The 23,066-nt window shown below is 43.9% G+C and overlaps 1 protein-coding gene across 1 annotated transcript in view; it reads left to right on the top strand.

Annotated features, from left to right (window-relative positions):
• RHBDF1 (rhomboid 5 homolog 1) overlaps positions 1-23,066 on the top strand; it is a 103,421-nt gene that overhangs the window by 55,575 nt on the left and 24,780 nt on the right. The window contains exons 3-7 of the mRNA XM_038417950.2: positions 1,839-1,969; positions 13,052-13,265; positions 18,904-19,110; positions 19,725-19,847; positions 20,025-20,185. Of these exons, the coding sequence (XP_038273878.1) occupies positions 1,839-1,969; positions 13,052-13,265; positions 18,904-19,110; positions 19,725-19,847; positions 20,025-20,185 (836 nt within the window). The remainder of the gene's footprint in view (positions 1-1,838; positions 1,970-13,051; positions 13,266-18,903; positions 19,111-19,724; positions 19,848-20,024; positions 20,186-23,066) is intronic.

Here is a 23,066-nt window from a genome sequence, read left to right as displayed (position 1 = left end):
AGATCGCTTCAGCTAGTTCCTTGAGTACTCTAAGATGAAGTACATCAGGTCCTGCTAACTTGAATACATCTAACTTATCCAAATATTCTTTAACTTGTGCTTTCCCTATTGTTGTTTTAATATTAATTGTGTTGAGTATCTGGTCACTGGGAGAGAGCAAAGGGAGCGAGGGAGCTGCCTGCAGAAGACTTGAATCCTGGGCCAGGCTTGCTAAATGAGCCAGTCGGAGACACCTGTTGCAGGGAAGGAACCTCAAGCAGCTGGTTCCCTTATGAGACAGCTGAAGCAGTTCTGTGGGGAGAGACTGACACTTGAGAAGCTGCAAGGGAGTCAGCTTGTGTAGGGTAGATGCAAACTGATAAGACAGGCTCTGTGAGGAAACCATTTCTGCCCCCAGGCTCTGAGGTAAGAGCCAGGCCTTGGGACAGATTTGTGGGAGGCTCTGTGAGTGAGTGGGAAAATTCCTTCTTTGTGTTTGCTTTTTTTGGAGCTTTGTAAATAAAGAAAACAGACCCCAGAAACAGAAAACAAACAAGAAGGGCTATAATTGGAGGAGAAAGACTGTGTGTGGTTTGTCCAAGGAACCCTGAAAAAGGGGAAACGGGGGAGGGGGGGGGGGGCACTGCAGACATACCTATGGCCATGAGGGGGCGTTACAGTCATCACTTTTTTACTGAAGACTGAAACAGAATTAGGCATTAAACACCTCAGCTTTCTTCATGCCAGCCGTTATTAGCTCTCCTTCACCACTAAGTAGAGGACGTACCCTTTCCTTCGTCTTTCTCTTGCTCCTAATATATTTAAAGAACCTCTTTGTATTGTCTTTTGTGTCCCCTGCAAGTTGTAACTCATTTTGTGCCTTAGTCTTTCTAATTTTGTCCCTACCTGCTTGTGCTGTTCTTAGCAATTCATCCATGTTTCCACATTTTATAGGGTTTCTTTTTGATTTTCAGGTAATTAAAATGCTCCTGATGGAGTCATATTGGCATCTTACTATTATTCCTATCTTTCCTTCACATCGGGATAATTTGCTCTTGTGCCTTTTTTATTGTCTCCTTGAGAAACTGCTAACTCTCTTGAACTCCTTTTTCCCTTAGATTTTTTTCCCATGGTACCTTACCTACCACTTCTCTCAGTTTGTTAAAGTCTGCTTTTTTTAAGTCCGTTGTCCTTGTTCTGCTGCTCTCACTCCTTCCTTTCTTAGAGTCATGAAATCTGTCATTTCATGGTCACTTTCACCTATATTACCTTCTACCTTCAGGTTCGCTACCAATTCCTGCCTGCTGGTCAGATTGAAATTTAAAATTCTTGTGTCCCTGGTTACTTCCTCTGCTTTCAGAAACAAAACAAGTGTCCCCAGTGCACTCCAGGAACTTACTGGAGATTTTGTGTTTTGCTGTATTACTTTTCCAACAGATGTCTGAGTACTTAAAGTCCTGTATTACTACCAGGTCTTGTGTTTTGAATACGATGGCAAAGTTCATCTCCTCACTTATGTGACTAGTGCCCAGTTCTGGGGCTGCAGCGCTATGAGCCTAGAGGTGTGTAGGGAGAGAGGCTCTGACCATAAGTGACACATCTCTCTGACCTACTCAGCACTGTGGCAAAGCCTAGAGCAGGAGCAGAAGCCTGGTGCAAGAGCTTTGCCACAGACCCAGCCAGTAGCACTTGTTAGCCCATGAGCTATTAGTGCCCTACAGTGTACAAACAGCCCTTGGCTTGGGAAGCTGCTATACTGCTGGCTTCTTTGTGTTTCATGTCCCTGTTGGGTTTTGCTAGGGAATGAATGTGCAGCATGAATGCAGGGGCACTGAAAGGCTTCCCACTTTGTTTTGCAGCCATTTAAACGCCAGGCCTTCCTGAGAAGCGTCAGCATGCCTGCTGAGAACACTCGCATCCCCTCCCCGCCAAACGAGTTGCGGCGGCCCATGCTACAACGACAGACCTCCATCACCCAAACCATCAGAAGGTAAGACGTGGCATACTGTGCACACAGAGACTGTGTTAAGAGGGAAAGGTGAAGGCCATGGTATTTGCTGCTGACAAGCCTCCTGGCTTCGTTTGCGCTTTCTGAAGAGATGCAGCAATCTCCTGCTGAGGATTCTGGATGGTGGAGTCCAAGGAGCAGTTTCCTCTACTAAGGAGTGTTTTAGTTAGAGCTGCTCCTGGGAGATCAGAGCTTGCCTATGTTGCTGCATTACACTCTCCACCTTGCATTAGAAGCGCCTTATCATGATTTTTACTGAACCATAGCACAGAATATTTCCTGAGCGTTAGGCCTGCCTGTTCCCTTTGACTTGGTCAAAGCCCTTCAGGAGATTATTGTGCTCCATGTTTGGGAAGATGCTTCAAATCACCGCAAATGGGGCAGGGTTGTGGTTCTTGGGCTGCACACAGAGAAGCAGTATGTGCTAGCCAAAGAGCTTCTGTTGTCTTCCTGTGCCCCAGTCCCAGAGGTCTCCTGGGGCCAGCAGCTCTGCACCATCCTTATTCAGGGCCATTTGCACTTGGCACAGTATGACCTCAAGCTACTGTTTTGCCAGAACCAATGGAAATGAAGGGCTTCCTTGGCTGAGATCCAGCTGCAGCTGGAGGGGCCATGGGCAAAAGTTATTTTGGACAGAACTGTACTAAATGTACAGTTTGGACAGAATTATGTGCAGTGCTGGGAGTGCCCCACTAGGGAAGGCTGCGAGACATTCTCCATTTTTGGCCCTTAGTTTCACACACTCCCCTCTGGCCTGATGTGTTCTCGGCTTGGTCTCTGCCCAGAGGGAAGATCTTTGGAAAGTTTGAGCAAATTTCCTCTGGCTGCTTGTTTATGGCGTGTCAAACAATGCACTTCTTGCCTTGTGCAAGCAGTCTGACCATCCCTTTCCAAATGGCAGAACCAGCTGATGTCTGCCTGACGTCTGCTCGAAAGCTGCTCTTTCTCACCAGCAGAAGTTGGTCCAATAAAATATATTACCTCACCTGCCTTGTGTGTCTGACATCTGTACAGCAGCCTGGCCGTGATGGTTCTTAGGAAGGTACATGTGCCTGGATGTGGGGAAAGAACCCTTGAAAATAGGCAGTTGTTGAAGAAGGAGGGACTCCTGCTGTGCAGACGGAGAGCAGAGGAGGGAGAGCTGCTCTGCAGCTGTTCCCATGGCATCTGCTTTCTTGGCTGCCACCTTTATGCACTTGAGATTTTTGGGGTTCTGGAGAACATGGTGGGATGGTGTCTGCCCCCAGGACTGAGAGCAACCCCCTGCCTTGTTAGTGATGTCTGTAGATTGGGGTAACATGCATCTGCATCCCCAATGGTCATGAAGTCCCAGGTCACATTAACAGGCAGAAGTGACTTTTTGGTCTGTATTAGGCATACTGATCCAGTTTCTTCCAGATGTGGCTATCTCCTTACTGATCCCTGCCCTATGACTTTTGGCCTGGTTAATATTTATCATATTATAGTAGCTGCGAGCACTCCAGACAAAATTGGGGCCCCAGTGCTCTGGGCACTGAACAAACGCAGTGTGAGACTTGCCCCATGGATGAACAACACGCACAGCTGAATGGTCCCCACTCAGTTGTATACTCTTTTCCTAATTATCATTTTAAATAGTCCCCCCCCCATTCCTGAAAATGTGACCTGGGGAACACGCTTGTACATCTGGCTCTTGGGTGTGATGGATTTGAGCCCCATCTCACATACTCCGCTAATGCGGTTCCGCTGGCTGTAAGGAGGTCATTTCCTGTTTACGGGAGAGGAGCCTACAGCTTCCTTGATGATGAGCTCCTCCCTCTCCATCTGCCCTTGGTGCCTGGGAGGCCACTGGGGCTTGGAGGGTTGATGCCCTCTGTGCTGCCATCCAGTGGGCAGCGGTGTCAGGTCTAACGGGGCAGAAAGTCCATTGATCAGTGTATGTTGGGATGTCTCTGGGGTTCACAGCCTGTTCATTTCCTAATCTCCTACCTACCCCCTCCCTGCCAACAATCACTTTCTCAGACCTCCTGAACAGCACACAGAGTCCTGAACACCTGGCACTGAGCCAGGTTCATTGCTGCTCTATGACCTTTGTAACAGCTAGACTGGCCATAGGGAAGGCATGAGCACTCTGCTCAAGAAATAGGGAATACACCATGGAGAAGGGGCCTGTGTCAGGCCCAACACCTGAACCACTACCTCTGCAGGAGCTCTGAGCACTGGGTGCATTCTGGGGAATAGGCCAGAGAAGTGAGGGGACAGTTGAGGTTAGGAGGAGGTTCGGCCGGCTCAGCCCTGAGCCCCAGCAATTCTGCATCTTTGTAATGGCCCATAGGGACCATTGCAACTGGGCACAAGTTCGGGCAGCCCCTAAATGGGGGAGACACAGGCTGCCTCCTCTCTATCCCTGCATTAGCACACGTGTGGGGATGAATGTTCCCCCTGGTGCTGTTCAGAGTGGTGAGGGCTCCTGGGGCTGTGGAGGGGCTACAGCAGGTGCAGAATGGATAGTGGAGAAGCTCCATTGAGGAGCTGAGGTCAGATGATCTGCTCATACCAACAGTCCCTAGATCTGACTCTCTGGGCCTGGGCCTGGGCAGGGCATGCTTGGTGCTGGGTCTTTGGCTGTTGATCTGACGGAGCTTGAGTCCTGCCTTTCTGGGCATGCTGGAAAGTCCATTTACTCTCTCAGGCTGGGGGTAGCTGTGGGCTCTGCTTGGTAGCCTGGATCTGGCGTGTTGTCTGCTGTAGTGAACATTTCTATTGTTTGTTTTGTGCGCTGTTATTTTACAGCCCTGAGAAGTGCACAAGGCCCCTCCTAGTGCAACTGGAGAGTCACAATTCCTGGGTGGGTAAATGGGTCAGAAGTCCCATTCGCCTTAATGTCACATACAGGAACTTTCAAAAATGTTCTCCTGCTTTGAAAAGGTGATTTCTAATATGCTGCAGTAAGACAATGTATCTGTTCCACACAGGCTTGTTCACAGCAGAGAGGGTCTGCTAAGGGCACTGCTTTTCTTTATGCCTTTTGGCAAGTGTCTTTGACTCGTGGCTTGTAGATGGTCCACCAGATTCCTAAGGAGAGGGGAATGGGCCTGGTGGACCAGCTTGGAAGGGTATTCCATGGGCAGGAGGGAGTTGTAGGAGATGCAAACGGGGCACTGTGAGTGGGCAGCAAGGGTGGGAAATGGTGTAATAAAAGATTAGGTCAGATAAGTAGGAAGGGCAAGACTAGAAATGTACATTTGATACAAAGAAGGTGGAGAGCCAGTTGAGAGATGCAAGGATGGGGTCTGATGAGCTGGCCAGAAAGATGATTTCAACAGTTGTGTTGTGTGGACTGGGCAGCATTGTGTGTAACAGGGAGTCTGCAGACATTAAGGCAGGAGATGATGGGGGTCTGGATGAGAGTTTTAGTGGTATAGACAGAAAGGAAAGAGCAGAGCTTAGTGATGCTGAAGAAGAAGAATCAGCAGGATTCTCTCCCATGGCCTAGATTCCAGTGTAGGGAGATGAAAGGGTAAGAGCCAGAGGTCCCCCAAGGGAGAGCGAGGAGGTAGGGGTAGACAATGGCTGAGATGGAGGGGTAGGGAGGGAAGATCAGGAGCCCAGTTTTGGCCCTGTTGAGTTTAAATTGACAGTAAGACTTCCAGGAGGAAGCTGGGCGTGTTTAATTCAGCTTCCTGGCCTCTGCCCCTACTTTCACGGGGGCTGGTCAGCAGCAGCCTCATTTCATAGAGAAAGCATCTGACACATGGAGAGGTAAAAGCCAACATTTCCAAATGTTGGTGCCTAAAGGTGGGCAGCTCAATCCATATTCAGTAGGGCTGTCGATTAATCACAGTTAACTCACGCAATTAATTCAAAAAAATTAATCCCGATTAATTGAAATTTTAATCACACTGTTAAACAATAGAATACCGGTTGAAATTTAGTAAATATTTGGATGTTTTTCTACATTTTCATATATATTGTATTTTGTGTTCTAATTGAAATCAGTGTATATTATTTGTTGTTACAAATATTGGCATGTAAAAATGATAAACAAAAGAAATAGTATTTTTCAATTCACCTCATACAAGTACTGTGGTGCAGTCTCTTTGTCTTGCAACTTACAAATGTAGAATTTTTTGGTACATAACTACACTCAAAAACAAAACAATGTAAAACTTCAGAGCCTACAAGTCCACTCAGTCTTACTTCTTGTTTAGCCAATCACTAAGACAAACAAGTTTGTTTACTTTTACGGGAGATACTGCTACTCACTTCCTATTTACAATGTCACCAGAAAGTCAGAACAGGCATTTGCATGGGACTTTTGTAGCTGACATTGCAAGGTATTTACGTGCCAGATATGCTAAACATTTGTATGCCCCTTCATGCTTTGGCCACCATTCCAGAGGACATGCTTCCATGCTGATGATACTCGTTTAAAAAAAAAATGTGTTAATTAAATTTGTGACTGAACTCCTTGACAGAGACTTGTATGTCCCTTGCTCTGTTTTACCTGCATTTTTCCGTATATTTCAAGTTATAGCAGTCTCGGATGATGACCCTGCACATATTGTTCATTTTAAGAATGCTTTCACTGCAGATCTGAAAAAAAGCAAAGAAGGTACCAATGTGAGATTTATAAAGATAGCTACAGCACTTGATCTAAGGGTTAAGAATCTGAAGTGCCTTCCAAAATCTGAGAGGGACGAGTTGTGGAGTGTGCTTTCAGAAGTCTTAAAAGAGCAATACTCCGATGCAGAAACTACAGAACGCAAACCACCAAAAAAGAAAATCGGCCTTCTGCTTGTGGCATCTGACTCGGATAATGAAAATGAACATGCGTCGGTACGCACTGCTTTGGATCACTATCGAGCAGAACTCGTCATCAGCATGAACGCATGTCCTCTGGAATGGTAGTTGAAGCATCAAGGGACACATGAATCTTTAGCGCATCTGGCACATAAATATCTTGTGATGCCGGCTACAATGGTGCCATGAGAATGCCTGTTTTCACTTTCAGGTGACATTGTAAACAAGAAGCGGGCAGCATTATCTCCTGCCAATGTAAACAAATTTGTTTGTCTGACCAATTGGCTGAACAAGAAGTATGACTGAGTGGACTTGCAGGCTCTAAAATTTTACATTGTTTTATTTTTGAATGCAGTTTTTTTGTACATAATTCTACATTTGTATGTTCAACTTTCATGATAAAGAGATTGCACTACAGTATTTGTGTTAGATGAATAAAAAATACTATTTCTTGTTTTTATACAGTGCAAATATTTGTAATAAAAAATAAAGTGAGCACTATATACTTTGTATTCTGTGTTGTAATTGAAATCAATATATTTGAAAATGTAGAAAACATCCAAAAATATTTAAATAAATGGTATTCTGTTATTATTTAACAGTGTGATTAATGGCACGATTAATCGTGATTAATTTTTTTAATTGCTTGACAGCCCTAATATTTAGGCACCTAAATAGAAAGTGGCTTCAGTTCCAGAAGTCTGGGGGACACAGGCCTCTCTGGCGTCAGCAGGAGTCTTGGGGAAATCAGGTCAAGAGTGTAAGTGCATGAAAGGGAGTCTGTGGCCTAACACATGTGGAAACATGGTGTGTCTTGCCCCAGGCTGCAAGTTACAAGCACAGAGGCTCTTTTCTGTCATTCCCAGCTTCTCTCTGCAAAGTTGTGCTGTCCGTCAGAGCATGGCCTTGGGTGCATCTGGTCTCAGCTGTCACTGTGGTGAAAATGTTATAAACAGGAATAAATGACAATGCAATACCCTCCCTTTACCCCATCCCCAGTGGCAATGGGAAAAGGCACCTCCCATTTGCTGCCTCTCCCAGCCAGCCCTGCAGGCTCTCTCCCTTCAGTTCTCTTTTCTTTGCAGCAGACGGGTACGGTTTGAGAGGATTCAGACCTTGCCTATTCATGGGCACCGGGCAGGCAGGAGGCCCCTGAGAAAAAGGCAGTCAGTTCCCCGATCGCTCTTCAGGTACCCGTGGTGTTGAGTGTGAAGCTCAGCCAATGCATGTGTGTGGGAGGGCTGCTGTGAACCGTGCATGGATGCTAGCCCTGCCCTGCATAGACCCCAGGGCCCGAGCAGGATCCAAACAAAGGGGCCTGCTGTGGTGGGTGTCATGTGCACACCTAATGGAAAGAATGGTCACATCCACTAAATGTTTCAGAAGTTGAAAATACCTAGCATGGAATTGACTAATGAGCCATTAGCCTCCTCCCCTCCTTAACAAGCCCTCAGCCTCCTCGCCTTCTTCACAGCTGGAACCAATTCCCAGAGGCACGCCTGAGCCCCACAGAGCTCCAAGTGCAGGGTGCACTTCTTCACCCTGCCATGCTAATGGGAACAGAGTAGTGTGTACACAATGCCTTAGAATGATAAATCGTCCCCTGGGGAGGGGAAGAGAGAAAGAGAATGACCCACAAGACGCAGATGCTAGTTAATGTGCTTGATATGCCTCTGGAAGGTGCTCAGATAGCAAGGGGGATATGTTACACTCCCAGACCAGGAAGTGTTTTAAAACTGGGGTTTTATTAAAGTTACTATCCAAGAAACCAAATACAGCTTGCCCAAGTCCCATGCCTGCTCAATCTCACTGGAGTACAACTGCCTCCTGCAACCACACCTTGCTTCCCCACTGTGTTCTCTTTAACCTCTTCAGCAGAGCTCCAAAACTGCAAAGGGACAAGGCACATCTTTAGGGCTAGGGTGCACACAAATATAACCCTGGCATTCCATTATGAGTGCTACAAATAGAACAGAATAGCTGCCCATTCCATCCTAACATCACATCACATCTTTGACTTTGTTTTCTTTTGTCCTCTGTTGTCAGGGCAAGGGACCTGCCTTGCTGCTGGCTAATGGAGGTGGAGGGTGTTCAGAGGGCTCTGAGACATGATCCATTTCTGTCACTACATTGTTCCATCCATAGTTGGTCAGGACAGTAAAATGCTTTGTCTTCTTTCAGTGGAGTGGCCGCTAGGTGCAGGCTTCACCCTCACAGATTACCTTGGGTCACGTACATCCTGTGACAAAAGAAGTGACTGGGAAGATGGGTAGAGTGCTGGTTACAGAAGCCTCGAGACAAATCTGATCAACTGAGCTATAAAGATTGTTTTTAAGCCTTACATTTTGGCCGCACAGGAAGTAAGGAAAGTTTCTTTCCTCCACTGTAGCACCTGTACAGTCTCAGTCAGTTGGTTTGTTTTGGGCTGTGGACAGCCCAGTTAATTCAGGCTGCTGATTCTAGTCCCTCTCATTGTGTGAAAATGGAGAACATTGTTCAGACTTGAGCTGACCTATCGATGTCTGTAGGAGCAGAACAGTATTCTGAGGGGATAGACTCCTGAGCGGAGTTCAAAGCCGCCTCTTGACTTTTGGCCTGTATCACCTTACTGAGGTGCTGGAGGTGTTAGGAGAAATTTGGGTCACTCCAGTCAGGTGAGATCCACAGGCTGGTGAAGACCAGTGGGGAGTGCTGGGTTTGTTGTTAGAGGAAACTGTCCATGTCTCTGCCAAGGAGGAGATGTTAGTGCTTGACTAGAGTTTACCATCTGGGGCCTGGTTGGATGAACAAGTGACATTGGGCCAGGATGGCTTTGTTCAATCTGCATGTGTCCAGAAGGACAGGTTCTCTTCTCTTGGATGCAGACCTTAAGAACATAAGAATGGCCATACTGGGTCATACCAAAGGTCCATCCAGCCCAGTATCCTGTCTACCGACAGTGGCCAATGCCAGGTGCCCCAGAGGGAGTGAACTTAACAGGTAATGATCTAGTGATCTCTCTCCTGCCATCCATCTCCGCCCTCTGACAAACAGAGGCTAGGGACACCATTTCTTACCCATCCTGGCTAATAGCCATTCATGGACTTAACCTCCATGAATTTATCCAGTTCTCTTTTAAACCCTGTTATAGTCCTAGCATTCACAACCTCCTCAGGCAAGGAGTTCCACAGGTTGACTGTGCGCTGAGTGAAGAAGAATTTCCTTATATTTGTTTTAAACTTGCTACCCATTAATTTAATTTGGTGGCCCCTAGTTCTTATATTATGGGAACAAGTAAATAACTTTTCCTTATTCACTTTCTCCACACCACTCATGATTTTATATACCTCTATCATATCCCCCCTTAGTCTCCTCTTTTCCAAGCTGAAAAGTCCTAGCCTCTTTAATCTCTCCTCATATGGGACCCGTTCCAAACCCCTAATCATTTTAGTTGCCCTTTTCTGAACCTTTTCTAATGCCAGTATATCTTTTTTGAGATGAAGGGACCACATCTGTACGCAGTATTCAAGATGTCGGCGTACCGTGGATTTATATAAGGGCAATAAGATATTCTCCGTCTTATTCTCTATCCCTTTTTTAATGAATCCTAACATCCCGTTTGCTTTTTTGACTGCCGCTGTGCACTGCTTGGACTTCTTCAGAGAACTATCCATGATAACTCCAAGATCTTTCTCCTGATTAGTTGTAGCTAAATTAGCCCCCATCATATTGTATGTATAAAAATTGGGGTTATTTTTTCCAATCTACATTACTTTACATTTATCCACGTTACATTTCATTTGCCATTTTGTTGCCCAGTCCCTTAGTTTTGTGAGATCTTTTTGAAGTTCTTCACAGTCTGCTTTGGTCTTAATTATCTTGAGCAGTTTAGTATCATCTGCAAACTTTGCCACCTCACTGTTTACTCCTTTCTCCAGATCATTTATTCATAACTTGAATAGGATTGTTCCTAGGACTGACCCTTGGGGAACACCACTAGTTCCCCCTCTCCATTCTGAACATTTACCATTTATTCCTACCCTTTGTTCCCTGTCTTTTAACTAGTTCTCAGTCCATGAAAGGATCTTCCCTCTTATCCCAGGACAACTTAATTTACATAAGAGCCTTTGGTGAGGGACTTTGTCAAAGGCTTTCTGGAAATCTAAGTACACTATGTCCACTGGATCCCCCTTGTCCACATGTTTGTTGACCCCCTCAAAGGTTAGCCTGTTGCAGTGCGGGGCTACATTTGGACCTGGTGCAGAAGGCAGCTGTGTGCTGGGTGAATAGTGTGTCTTATTGGGAGCACATGACACCAGAGCTCTGTAATCTATATTAGCTGCTGGTTAACTTCCAAGAAAAATCTAAAATGCTGGTTTTAACCTATAAAGCTCCAGATGGTCTGGGAGCCCCCTCTTTTCCTGGGCTTCACTGCCAGAGCTGCCATCTGCAAAGCTGCTTAAGCTGAAGCCCTCTTGGGAATGACAGAGAGAAGGCTGCTGGCAGGATGAGGGCATTCTCCATGAGGGCCCCTTTATTTTAGAATTCCCTCTCCTCCTTGGATCAAAATAACCAAAGTCTTTTGACCTTTGGGACACACTGCAAGGCTCTTCTGTTTTGGGTATCTGGGAAGGGATATATAGAGGGGACCAGTCTGAGATAAATGGGGTTACAATTGGAGTTAAACAGGAGAGGCTGTCTGAGGCCTTTGAATTGGATACATATTTACATAACCCAGATCGTTTGGATAGGGACCTTTTTGTTATAAGTCAAAAAAACGGTTTATTGTCTCGCTGCCCAGGCACAAACCCCATTAACAGAATCTTGCCCCTGCCTAATTCTAATTCTAGGGCATACTACTTCCTGCTAATACTAAAATGGTATATTCCCCTTTGATGCCCAGGCATAAACCTGATGAACTAACAGTAACTGAGTCTGCTTTCCTCTCAGTGCCAGAGCATACCCCTTGGCCTCCACCATGAGCACAGGCTAAAACCCCTCCCTCAGTGTCGCAGCATCAGTGGATGTCCTCGCTCCCATTAAGGAGTTGATGAAAAGGATCAGATGATCTCATGCTTCCATGTGTGCACTTGGGTGGGGTTAGGATGGACTTTTTCTTCACAGCATTGACACTTGGCCAGGTAGATTATGGGTTCTTGTGGCACGCCTTCTTTGGAAGCAGCAGGTATTGGCCGCTGCTGGAGGAAAGGCATGATGGATCAGTGGTAAATCTTACATTTCTAGGACTGTTTACAATGCATGACTAGAGAGACAATTGTAGCCATGTCAGTCCCAGGATATTAGAGAGACAAGGTGGGTGAGGTAAGTACCTCACCCACCTTGTCTCTCTAGTATCCTGGGACTGACATGGCTACAATTACACTGCATGCTACAATGCATGACTGTCCTCCTGCATTTGGGGTGGCCTGAAATGCTCCTAATTCGCACGTTCTGGCTTCCTCCAGGATTTTGTCTTTGAATGTAGATGCCTTTCAGTGATGAAGTAGCAGCAATGCAATACAAACTGTTCTGCTCCCAGCAGAGCCCTAGCAATATCCTGATGGCCTGCATTGCTGCACTCCACTGCCTTCTGCTCCTAGCTTTTCTCAGCTTTCCACAGCAGACAGCTCAGTGCCATGTACCCCTATAACCCAGACATAAACTGTTGGAAAGTTGAGATCCCAGGGAGCATAGCGGCACTCTGGTGCTGATGCTAAGCTTCAGCTAAGTACCAGTGTGAAAAGCACAAGGAGAAAGCGGGCAATCACGGAGAGTCAGGAGAAGAAAAGATGAATTCAGACTGAATATAAGGAAACTCTTTCTGACTGTGAGATGGCTGAGGTTGTGAAAGGGCCGTAGCCCCATCACTTGGGACTAGGCCTGGTCCAACATGGGTAAGTATTTTCTGTGAAAATGTTCAAAGAAATAAAATGGGTTCATTAAAAAAAATTTCCAATCAAACTAAATGACAAAATAAATAGGTCCCCTGGTTCCTGCTGTCCCTTCTTTTCTTTTCCCCACTGGAAAAACTTTTTAAAAAATTGACCAAAATATATTTTTGTGTGAAACGTTTGTTTTGGTAAAAGGCATTTTTTGTTTATAATAATGTTTTGATGAAAATTTTGTGCCCTGGTCTTACTGCATATTTAAAATCAAGCTGTGAAGAGCCCATGAGATATACTGTAGGGCAGAATCCTGCATGGGAACGGACTAGATGCGAACCACTGGGGCTTTTCTATCTCTAATTTGCATGATTTAAGCGAACCCAAACCTTCCCTGTGCTTGTGTGTCGGTGTCTTTCAGGGGCACAGCAGATTGGTTTGGGGTAAGCAAGGATAGCGATGCCACTCAGAAATGGCAGAGAAAAAGCCTTCGCCATTGCAGCCAGCGATATGGGAAGCTGAAACCTCAGGTCATCCGGGAAATGGACCTCCCCAGCCAGGATAACATCTCACTCACCAGCACAGAGACTCCTCCTCCTCTCTACGTCGGGCCTTGTCAACTTGGCATGCAGAAGGTGAGTCCAGTGGAGGAGTAGCCAGGGTCTTTCCATGGGGCTCGTTAGCTTTCAGAACATACCAAAAAGGCTCCTTTCTCCCACTGCTGGATGCTAAGTCTGCTTTAGGGTTCAGTGTTTCCTGAACATTTCAGATCAGTGTACACAAGACACTAAAGAGATCAAACATGGAAACGAAGGTTTTAGAGGAAAGGAAGAGTTTCCTGTGAAGGGATGGTTTCCAAAATCTCATACACACATTTTAGCATTCTCTTCCCATAATCAGTGTTGTCACCCTTCCACTTGGGTCTCTGTGGTTTATACTCTGCAGTCTGTTTCCCCAGGAGTCTAAGAGCCATGTCTTTGTCCCTTTGGCATCATTATTGAGTGAGAATGGTATATGAGCACTAGTAAGGAATTACAGTAATCCTGGAAGGCGTTTTTCAGCATTTTCCATAGCAAGATTCTGGTTTCCTAGTCAAATCTGGCTGTCAGAGTCTTTTTCAACATGGGGTATTCAGCAGTTTTGAGAGGAGAACTGTCAGTTTACTTTCGATACCCAGATTAGACCCTATCCTCCCTAACTGCAGTCTCATACTAATAGCCCCATTGCCATGCAATGCACTTACTTTTTTATTCTTCACATTTTGCTGTCTGAAGACAATATCCTAGTTTTCAGTATCCTCAGAAATATTATCTTATGACTTCACAGGAGCTACCTATGTGTCATCTCTCTTAGCTCAGCAGCTGGTAGACTCTGCTCACAAGCCCTCAGAAATTGCCAGGGGAAGCTGTAAAGCTTCTTGCTTCCTTGCCTACTCCATGTTCCCAAAGTACAGATTCTGCCTGTACACAAACCTCAATGTGGTAACTTCATTAGCACTTGAGCTCTAACCTGAAGGGTTCCCAGTTCCTTGCTTTTCCCTTGTAATTGATCTGATATTATGAAGTCAGTTAAGAGTGCTGCACTTGTCCAGATGGTGAAATGGGAAATGAAATTATCTCCATCTGCAGATAATCCTATCTTGGAGAAAAGAGGGTAAGGGATTGGTAGTGTCTCCATAGTAAAGGATTGACTATTGTCTAACCCTGATTCTGCCCACCGAGTGCCCTCTCTCCTCTGTCTCAAAAGCTGAAATTTCTCATGTTTTTTAAAAGTTTTTTAAAGTTTGTATTTAATCAAACAAATCATTTTAGAGTTATGGGACTTAGAAAAATGGCTTCTTTTTCAGTTTGGAAAAGCCTTTGAATCAACTCATAATTGACATGTGGCTTCAAACAGGTCCTGTGCTCAAGACCTTTCTGAGAACTCAGGCACAGAACCAGTTTGACAAAGTATTCTTAAATATAAAATATTTATTCATGGTCAAGATCATTAATATTGGAACTTCCATCCAGTCCTCTGACAGCAGTTGTAACTTTTGCCTAAAACCTTGTGTTCATTCTTGAAAGTAACCTCTCCTGCGTGCCAATTTATAAAAGTCGTGTAAAGTTAATGAGCACCACATCTCAGGCCTCACAAAAGAGTTATAGTCTCTCCTACCCTACCCATTGGAGCCACGTGGAAGTTGTAATGTCTGTCGGATGTAGCTGCCGCATTTTATAACTTCCATATGTAACAATGGAAAGAGATTGGCTATGTTGTGCTGTTGGATGTTGAACTCTTGGTTATGAGCTCAGCCATCAGAGCCTATAACTTTTTCAGGCCACAACTGTCGGGGTAATGAGGGTTATATGCTATATTGGCAGAACTTGTAAATCTACCAAGGATTGTATTTTATCAGCCTTTTGGTTAGGAGAGTGCATAGAAATTGCTGCCATAGCCAGCATTAGTTTTTTCTGGCTGTGTTGGACAGAGTTAAATCCTCATTTTTGGCCTTGTGGAGAAGTAATGTGGTGATCTGGATCCTGTAATTTCATAAGTGTGTGCTGTCCAGGAAGGTTACAAGTACGGTTGTCGATTGATCGCAGTTAACTCACGCAATTAACTCACAAAAATTAATGGCGATTAAAAAAATTTATCACGATTAATCGCAGTTTTAATCACACTGTTAAGCAATAGAATATCAATTGAAATGTATTAAATATTTTGGATGTTTTTCTACATTTTCAAACATATTGATTCCAGTTACAGCACAGAATACAAAGTATATAGTACTCACTTTATATTATTTTTGATTACAAATATTTGCACTATAAAAGTGATAAACAAAAGAAATAGTATTTTTCTGTTCACCTCATACAAAAACTGTAGTGCAATCTCTTTGTCGTGAAAGTGCAATTTACAAATATATAATTTTTTTGTTCAATAATTGCACTCAAAAACAAAACAATGTAAAACTTTAGAACCTACAACTCCACTCAGTCCTACTTCTTATTCACCCAATTGCTCAGATAAACAAGTTTGTTCACATTTATGAGACATAATGGTACCCGATTCTTATTTACAGTGTCACCTGAAAGTGAGAACAGGCTTTCACATGGCACTTTTGTAGCTGGCGTTGCAAGGCATTTACATACCAGATATGCTAAACATTAGTATGCCCCTTCATGCTTTGACCACCATTCCAGAGGACATGGTTCCTTGCCGGTGATGCTTGTTTTAAAAAAAAAAAAATGTGTTTATTAAATTTGTGAATGAACTCCTTGGGGGAGAACTGTATGTCTTTGGCTCTTTTTACCTGCATTCTGCTATATATTTCATGTTATAGAAGTCTCGGATGATGACCCAGCACGTATTGTTCTTTTTAAGAACACTTTCACTGCAGATTTGACAAAATGCAAAGAAAGTACCAATGTGAAATTTCTAAAGATAGCTACAGCAGTTGACCTAAGGTTTAAGAATCTGAAGTGCCTTCCAAAATCTGGGAGGGACAAGGTGTGGAGCATGCTTTCAGAAGTCTTAAAAGAGCAGTACTCCGATGCGGAAACTACAGAACCCAAACCACCAAAAAAGAAAATCAACCTTTGCTGGTGGCATCTGACTCACATGATGGAAATGAACATGTGTCGGTATGCACTGCTTTGGATCATTATCGAGCAGAACTCATCATCAGCATGAACGCATGTCCTCTGGAATGGTAGTTGAAGCATCAAGGGACATATGAATCTTTAGCGCATCTGGCACATAAATATCTTGCAACGCCGGCTACAACAGTGCCATGTGAACGCCTGTTCTCATTTTCAGGTGCCATTGTAAACAAGAAGTGGACAACATTATCTCCTGCAAATGTAAACAAACTTGATTGTCTGAGCGATTGGCTGAACAAGAAATAGGACTGAGTGAACTTTTATTTTTGAATGCAGTTTTTTATACATAATTCTACATTTGTAAATTCAACTTTCATGATAAAGAGATTTCACTACTGTAGTTGTATGAGGTGAATTGAAAAATACTATTTGGTTTTTACAGTGCAAATATTTGTAATAAAAAATAAATATAAAGTGAGCACTGTACACTTTGTATTCTGTGTTGCAATTGAAATTAATATATTTGAAAATGTATAAAACATCCAAAAATATTTAAATAAATGATATTCTATTATTATTTAACAATGCAATTAATTGCAATTAATTTTTTTAATCACCTGATAGCCCTGGTTACTGGTAGATCTGGTTGAGAAATTGACAAATTTTGCAGGTTTCAAAATTGGTTCATTTTTCAAATTTATTATCCAAAATTCTAATCAGTATGTTTATCATTTTCCATTTTATAAACAAGCAATATTGGGGGGAAAAATTTGGTCAGCTTAGTCACTTGGTAGAATTTAAAAAAAAATTGAAAAATTTAAAGAAATTATTGACTCGATTGCTTATTTTGGAAATAGTCAGCAATAAATGAAAAATATCTATGAAATTTTCTGTGGATGTGAAGGAGATCACTTGTTGCTGGAGTTCCTCCTTGTGGCTAAGCATGGTGTAGTGTCTCTCTTCCCATCTGGCACACCCAGCTGCCCATTGCTTTGGTGCTGGAATGGTCTCTCTTCTTGTAACTCGGCCCTCTGGTCAGGTCACAATTGAGTCCACCTCTGCCAGGGTACTAGAAGAGTCCAGCCAAGTCCGAGACCTTGTATCAGATCCTCAGCCCTGACACTGGGCCTTGTGTCCTCACTCCCGTTTCTCAGGGCTCTCTGTCATCCACTTCCCTTTCTCAGGGGCTTCATGCCACGTTCCCTGGTGGTTGGTAGGGAGCCTGTCCCCTCCTACTATATCAGATTCCAGCCCAGGGATCCTGTAACCAGCAGCCAAGGGCTGCTCTGTAGAATTCCTTCCTGCTGCCTCCCTGGGCTTTCAGCGGGGTTACCTCATCTGCAGAGTGAGGTAGGATTACATTTTCAAAAATGGGACCCCAATCTTGCAAGCACACATGAGCTTTATTTTACTATCTCAGATAGTCCCACTGAAGTCCATGTTCTGGTGGGGAAAAAGGGGGCGGGGGGAGTATTTAAAAAATCAAAGCCAAAAGGAAGTGAAAGGAAACACCTCCCCTCCCCTCCGCCCAAATCCAAAATGAAATGAAAAATGCAATTTGAAACTAAACAAAGTGAAAATTTTCAGTTTGTTTCAAAATTTTCCATTGAAATATTGAACAATATCATTGAAGATGACCTTTTTCTACAAAAAAAATTATATTCAACAAAACCACAATTTTTGGTGAGAAGAATTTTTGGCTTAAAAATTTTGACCAGCTCTAAAGAACAGCAGTGATGACCAGAAAGGAGTTTTGTGTTCTGTTGCTTAGGAATGGAGGAAATTCAGAGACCTAACTAAGCTGGGTGAATGTAGATTACATTCAATGCTGATATGTGCTGCAAAGTAATGCACATTGGAGGGGAAAATGTGAACTATTTACACATCTTGCAGGGTTCTAAGTTAGCTGTATTAAATCACAAAAAGGACCAGGGCATCACAGAGGACAGCTCAATAAAGACCTCTGCTCAGCTGTGGTCCAGAAAACAAACAAGATGTTAGGATACAGGATGGAAAATGCTACAGTAAACATTATTGTTCATTGTGTAAATATGCTGCACTGGTCACTCCATCTCAAAAAGGATATTGAACAGTGAGAGGGGTCTCAGAGAAGGAATTTACTTAAGGAATTATTTTGGGGAAGTTCTCTGGCCTGTGTTATATAGAGGTTATACTACATGATCACAGTGGTTCCATCTGGCCATGGAATCTGTGAAAGGAAGCCAAAGAGTGATTGAGGGCCTAGAAAAACTGTCATTCACACAACAGATAATTACACTGTGGAATTCACTGCCACATGATGTTGGTGAAGCCAAGAATTTAAGAAGAGTCAAAGAGGATTGGACACTCCTCTGGATAGTGTTGTTATCCATATTTGTTATACTTGATGATAAAAATTTTGGAAGGAATGTAAAACCTCATGTTCAGGGCTTACGGTGTGACCTTCATGGATTGTGGATTATCCTAGACCTTCCTTTGAAGCATCTTGTGCTGTCAGCTGTCAGAGACAGGATACTGGGGTTAATGAAACCCTGGTCTGATCCAGTCTGGCAGTTCCTATGTTTCTTTGTGTTTGTTGAAGGGAGAAAAGGGCCCCAAGAATGAGGCACAGGCCTTCGCGCCTTGCCTGAGAGTATGCTGAGATCTCCCCAATTTCTCACAGTAACTGAGATCCTCTCTTCGACTGCAGATTATAGACCCTTTAGCACGAGGCCGAGCATTCCGTATGGCTGATGATAATGATGGCTACAGCATCCCTCACACACCAATCACTCCAGGTGCCACATCACTGTGCTCCTTCACCAGCTCTCGGTCTGGGTTCAATCGCTTACCACGACGGCGGAAACGGGAATCAGTGGCCAAAATGAGCTTCCGAGCAGCAGCAGCCCTGGTGAAGGTACTGTCTGACTGAGGAGGATTCCTGTGGGGATGGGGTGGAGGTCTCGGGTGAAGGCACCCTCTATGGGATTCCTGAGGTGGGAGGAGGTGTAAAATGGGACTCCACTATGTCATTTTGGGGAATCACTGTTCTGACTGCTTTGCACTGTGTCTCTGCCCATGCCTAGAAGGAAGTGGAGTAGACCAGATAAAGACCTTCCAAGAGTTTGTCAGTCTGAATGCTTCAAGTTTGACAACAACCAGGCTCAAATGTTCTTTACAAAATTTGGTTAGCAGTAGATAAGCTCTAGGCTCTGATTAGATGAGAAGTTTGGAAAAGCTAGGCTCTGAATGGGTGATGGTCCTTTGTAAAAAGCATGTTAGAGCATTCGTATATTGCAGAAGGCACCATTTAGCTCAGCTGAAAGGGATGGTGCTGTCATCTTGGAAATAGTAGGATGTGGGATTCACAAGTCTCACTAGAAGGGTGTCAAGTGGCTGGTGGATCTGCTGCACTTAGTTTGGTGGCTCCCTGACACAGCTAAGCCTCTGAAGAAGCAGGGTCTGCAGAACTGTTAAGTGTTTGTGGGGTCAAATTTCTCTGTGACTGAATGCTATTCCCTTCTCTTCCAGGGCCGCTCTGTGAAGGACAGTACTCTGAGGAGGGCTCAGCGACGCAGCTTCACCCCAGCTAGTTTCTTGGAGGAGGACACAGTGGATTTCCCAGATGAGTTGGACACCTCGTTTTTTGCTCGGGTAAGGGGAGCAGTGCTGGCTTTGTCCCAGTAGCCAAAGGCTGTAAGAACTCTATCACCCAGCAGTATGTGTGGGCTCAAGGGAGAGGTGCCACTTCTGACAGAGCTTCCTTTTGAGTTGCTTTGCTCTAATAAGTCACTGGAATGTCTTTGACAGGACTTATGTTTCTTTGCCCAGGAAGGAGTCCTCCATGAGGAGCTCTCTACATACCCCGATGAAGTGTTTGAATCTCCATCTGAAGCTGCGATCAAGGATTCTGAGGTGAAACCCCAGGATCAGGCTGATCTAACAGGAGGTGCTTTAGACAAAAATGAACTTGAAAGAAGCCACCTGATGCTGTGAGTATCTTCCTGACAGTTGGCAAAATTTAATCTGTGGTCCCGAATCTGGGAAGGGAAGGTCATTTCACACCACAAGTTTGAAAGGCCTTAGCCACCATTGCTCATGGTGAAGACAAGCCCAGAGGAGCTAGTGTCTCTGACGCTGCTGGTACTCCTCGGAATGGATCTGATACACAGGCCTGATTTGTGCAATGATTGAATCCTCAGCTCAACTGACTCAGTTTAGCTCAGTGCAGGCCCAGAGCAGCAGAGCACACACATTCTTGCCTAGTGCTAAATACTAGCCCTCTTGTTGAGGGCCTTGAATGGAAAGGCTGAGGGGCTGCAGAGGCCACTGCCCCAGTATTCCTTTCTGTCTGGGAGGAGAATCCCCAGGGCTGCTGCACAATCTGCGTGACCCCCCCTTTGTTTAACCCATACCTGAAATCTTCTTGTTTACCTAAGAAACAGCGTTCAACTTCAGAGAGCAGTTGACAATTGGTGCATATGAGGAGCTAACTCTGCTAACTTTCCTCTAGTCAGCACAACAGCATGATGAAGTTTGGCCCCTGCACATCATGTTTATGATGCCGTATCATTCTTAAGGGGAAACAGAGACCAGTTTAAATGGGTTATATGAGTGCCAAGAGCGCAGAACATGGCAAAAATGCAGTGTGTGAATGTCAGTCCTCTAGGGTATTGGCATGAAGACTGGTCAATAGAATGGCTACCCCTAGCCGTATTCACTATGAATTTTCCTGCTCAAATGCCGTGGGGTAACATGGTAGGTGATATTACACTAATTTGAAACCAAGCAAGTGGAAGACCTGGTGCTTTAAGACCATGATGCATGGATGGAACCTTGTGTCTTCAGTTTCCTCTTAAACCTAAGAATGGCCATACTGGGTCAGACCAATAGTCCATGTAGCAAGTATCCTGTTTTCCAACAGTGGCTGGTGCCGTTCACTTCAATTTATTGAGTGATCCATCCCTGGCATCCAGTCCCAGCTTCTGGAAATCAGAGGTTTAGGGACACCCAGAGCATGGGTCCCTGGCCATCTTGGCTAATAGCCATTGATGGACCTGTCCCCCATGAACTTATCTAATTCTTTTTTGAATACAGTTACACTTTTTCCCTTTTCAACATCTCCTGCCAATGAGTTCTACATGTTGATTCTGCATTGTGTAAAGAAGTATTTCCTTCTGTTTGTTTTAAACCTGCTGTCTGTCAATTTCTTTGGGTGACCTCTGGTTCTTGTGTTATGTGAAGGGGAAAATAACACTTTCTTGTTCATTTTCTCTGCACCATTCATGATTTTATAGACCTCTCTCATATCCCCTCTTAGTCATCTCTTCTAACTGAACAGTTGCAGTCTTTTTAATCTCTCCTCAGAAAGAAGCTGTTCCATACCCATAATTATTTTTGTTGCTCTTCTCTGTATCTTTTCCAATTCTAATATATCTTTTTTGAGATGGGGCAACCAGAACTGCACACGGTATTCAAGGTATGGGTATAGCTTGGATTTCTATAATGGCATTATGATATTTTCTGTTTTATAGTCTATCCCTTTCCTAATGGTTCCTAACATTTTGGTTAACTTTTTGGACTGCCGCTGCACATTTGAGTGGATGTTTTTAGAGTACTATCCACAATGACTTAAAGATCTTTCTTGAGTGGCAACAGCTAATTTAGATCCCATCATTTTGTGTGTATAGTTGGGATTATGGTTTCCAATGTGCATTACTTTGCATTTATCAACATTGAATTTCATCTGCTATTTTGTTGCCGTCACCTAGTTTTGTGCGATCCCTTTGTGACTCTTCCAAGTCTGCTTTGAATTTAACTATCTTTAGTTTTGTATCATCTGCAAACTTTGCCATCTCACTGTTTTCCCCTTTTCCCAAATAATTTATGAATATGTTGAACAGCACTGGTCCCAGTACAGATCCCTGGAGGACCCTGCTATTCAGCTCTCTCCACTGTGAATACTAACCATTTATTCCTACCCTTTGTTTCCTATCTTTTAACCAGTTACTGACCATGAGAGCACCTTCCCTCTTATTTCATGACTGCTTACTTTGATTAAAAGCCTTCGGTGAGGGACCTTATCAAAGGTTTTCTGAAAGTCCAAGTACACTATATCCACTGGATCACCATTATCCACGTGTTGACACCCTCAAAGAATTCAAATAGATGGGTGAGGCATGATTTCCCTTTACAAAAGCCGTGCTGACTCTTCCCCAATGTATCATGTTCATCTATGTGTCTGATAATTTTGCCTGGTACTGAAATTAGACTTACTGGCCTATAATTGCCAGGATCACCTCTACATACCACCGTTAGTAGTTCTGCAATTTCATATATGAGTTCTTGCAGAAGTCTTGGGTGAATATCCCTGGTCCTGGTTACTTATTACCATTTAATTTATCAATTTGTTCCAAAACCTTCTCTATTGATACCTCAGTCTGGGACAATTTTTCAGATATATAACCTAAAAAGAATGCTCGTGTGGGAATCTCCCTCGCATCATTTGCAGTGAAGATCCATGTAGAGATTTCTTTAGCTTCTCTGCAACAGCTTTATCTTCTTTGAGTGCTCCTTTAGCACGTCCATCGACCAGTGGCCCCCCTGATTATGTGGCAAGCCTCCTGCTTTTGATATATTTAGAAAAACTAACAGCAATTTTTTAAGCTTTTGCTAGTTGGTTAAACAATTTTTTGGCCTGCCTAATTATACTTTTACACTTGACTTGCCAGAATTTATGCTTCTTTCTGTTTTCCTCAGTATTATTTGATTTCCAGTTTTTAGAAGATGCCTTTTTGTCTCTAACCACTCCTTTTACGCTGTTTAGGCATGGTGCCATTTTTTGGGTCTGCTTCCCTTTTTATTTATTTTTTT

The sequence above is a fragment of the Dermochelys coriacea genome, chromosome 10 (genome assembly GCF_009764565.3).
Source record: "Dermochelys coriacea isolate rDerCor1 chromosome 10, rDerCor1.pri.v4, whole genome shotgun sequence".
Classification (NCBI taxonomy): Eukaryota; Metazoa; Chordata; order Testudines; family Dermochelyidae; genus Dermochelys; species Dermochelys coriacea.
This window is presented reverse-complemented; position numbering and strand designations above follow the sequence as displayed.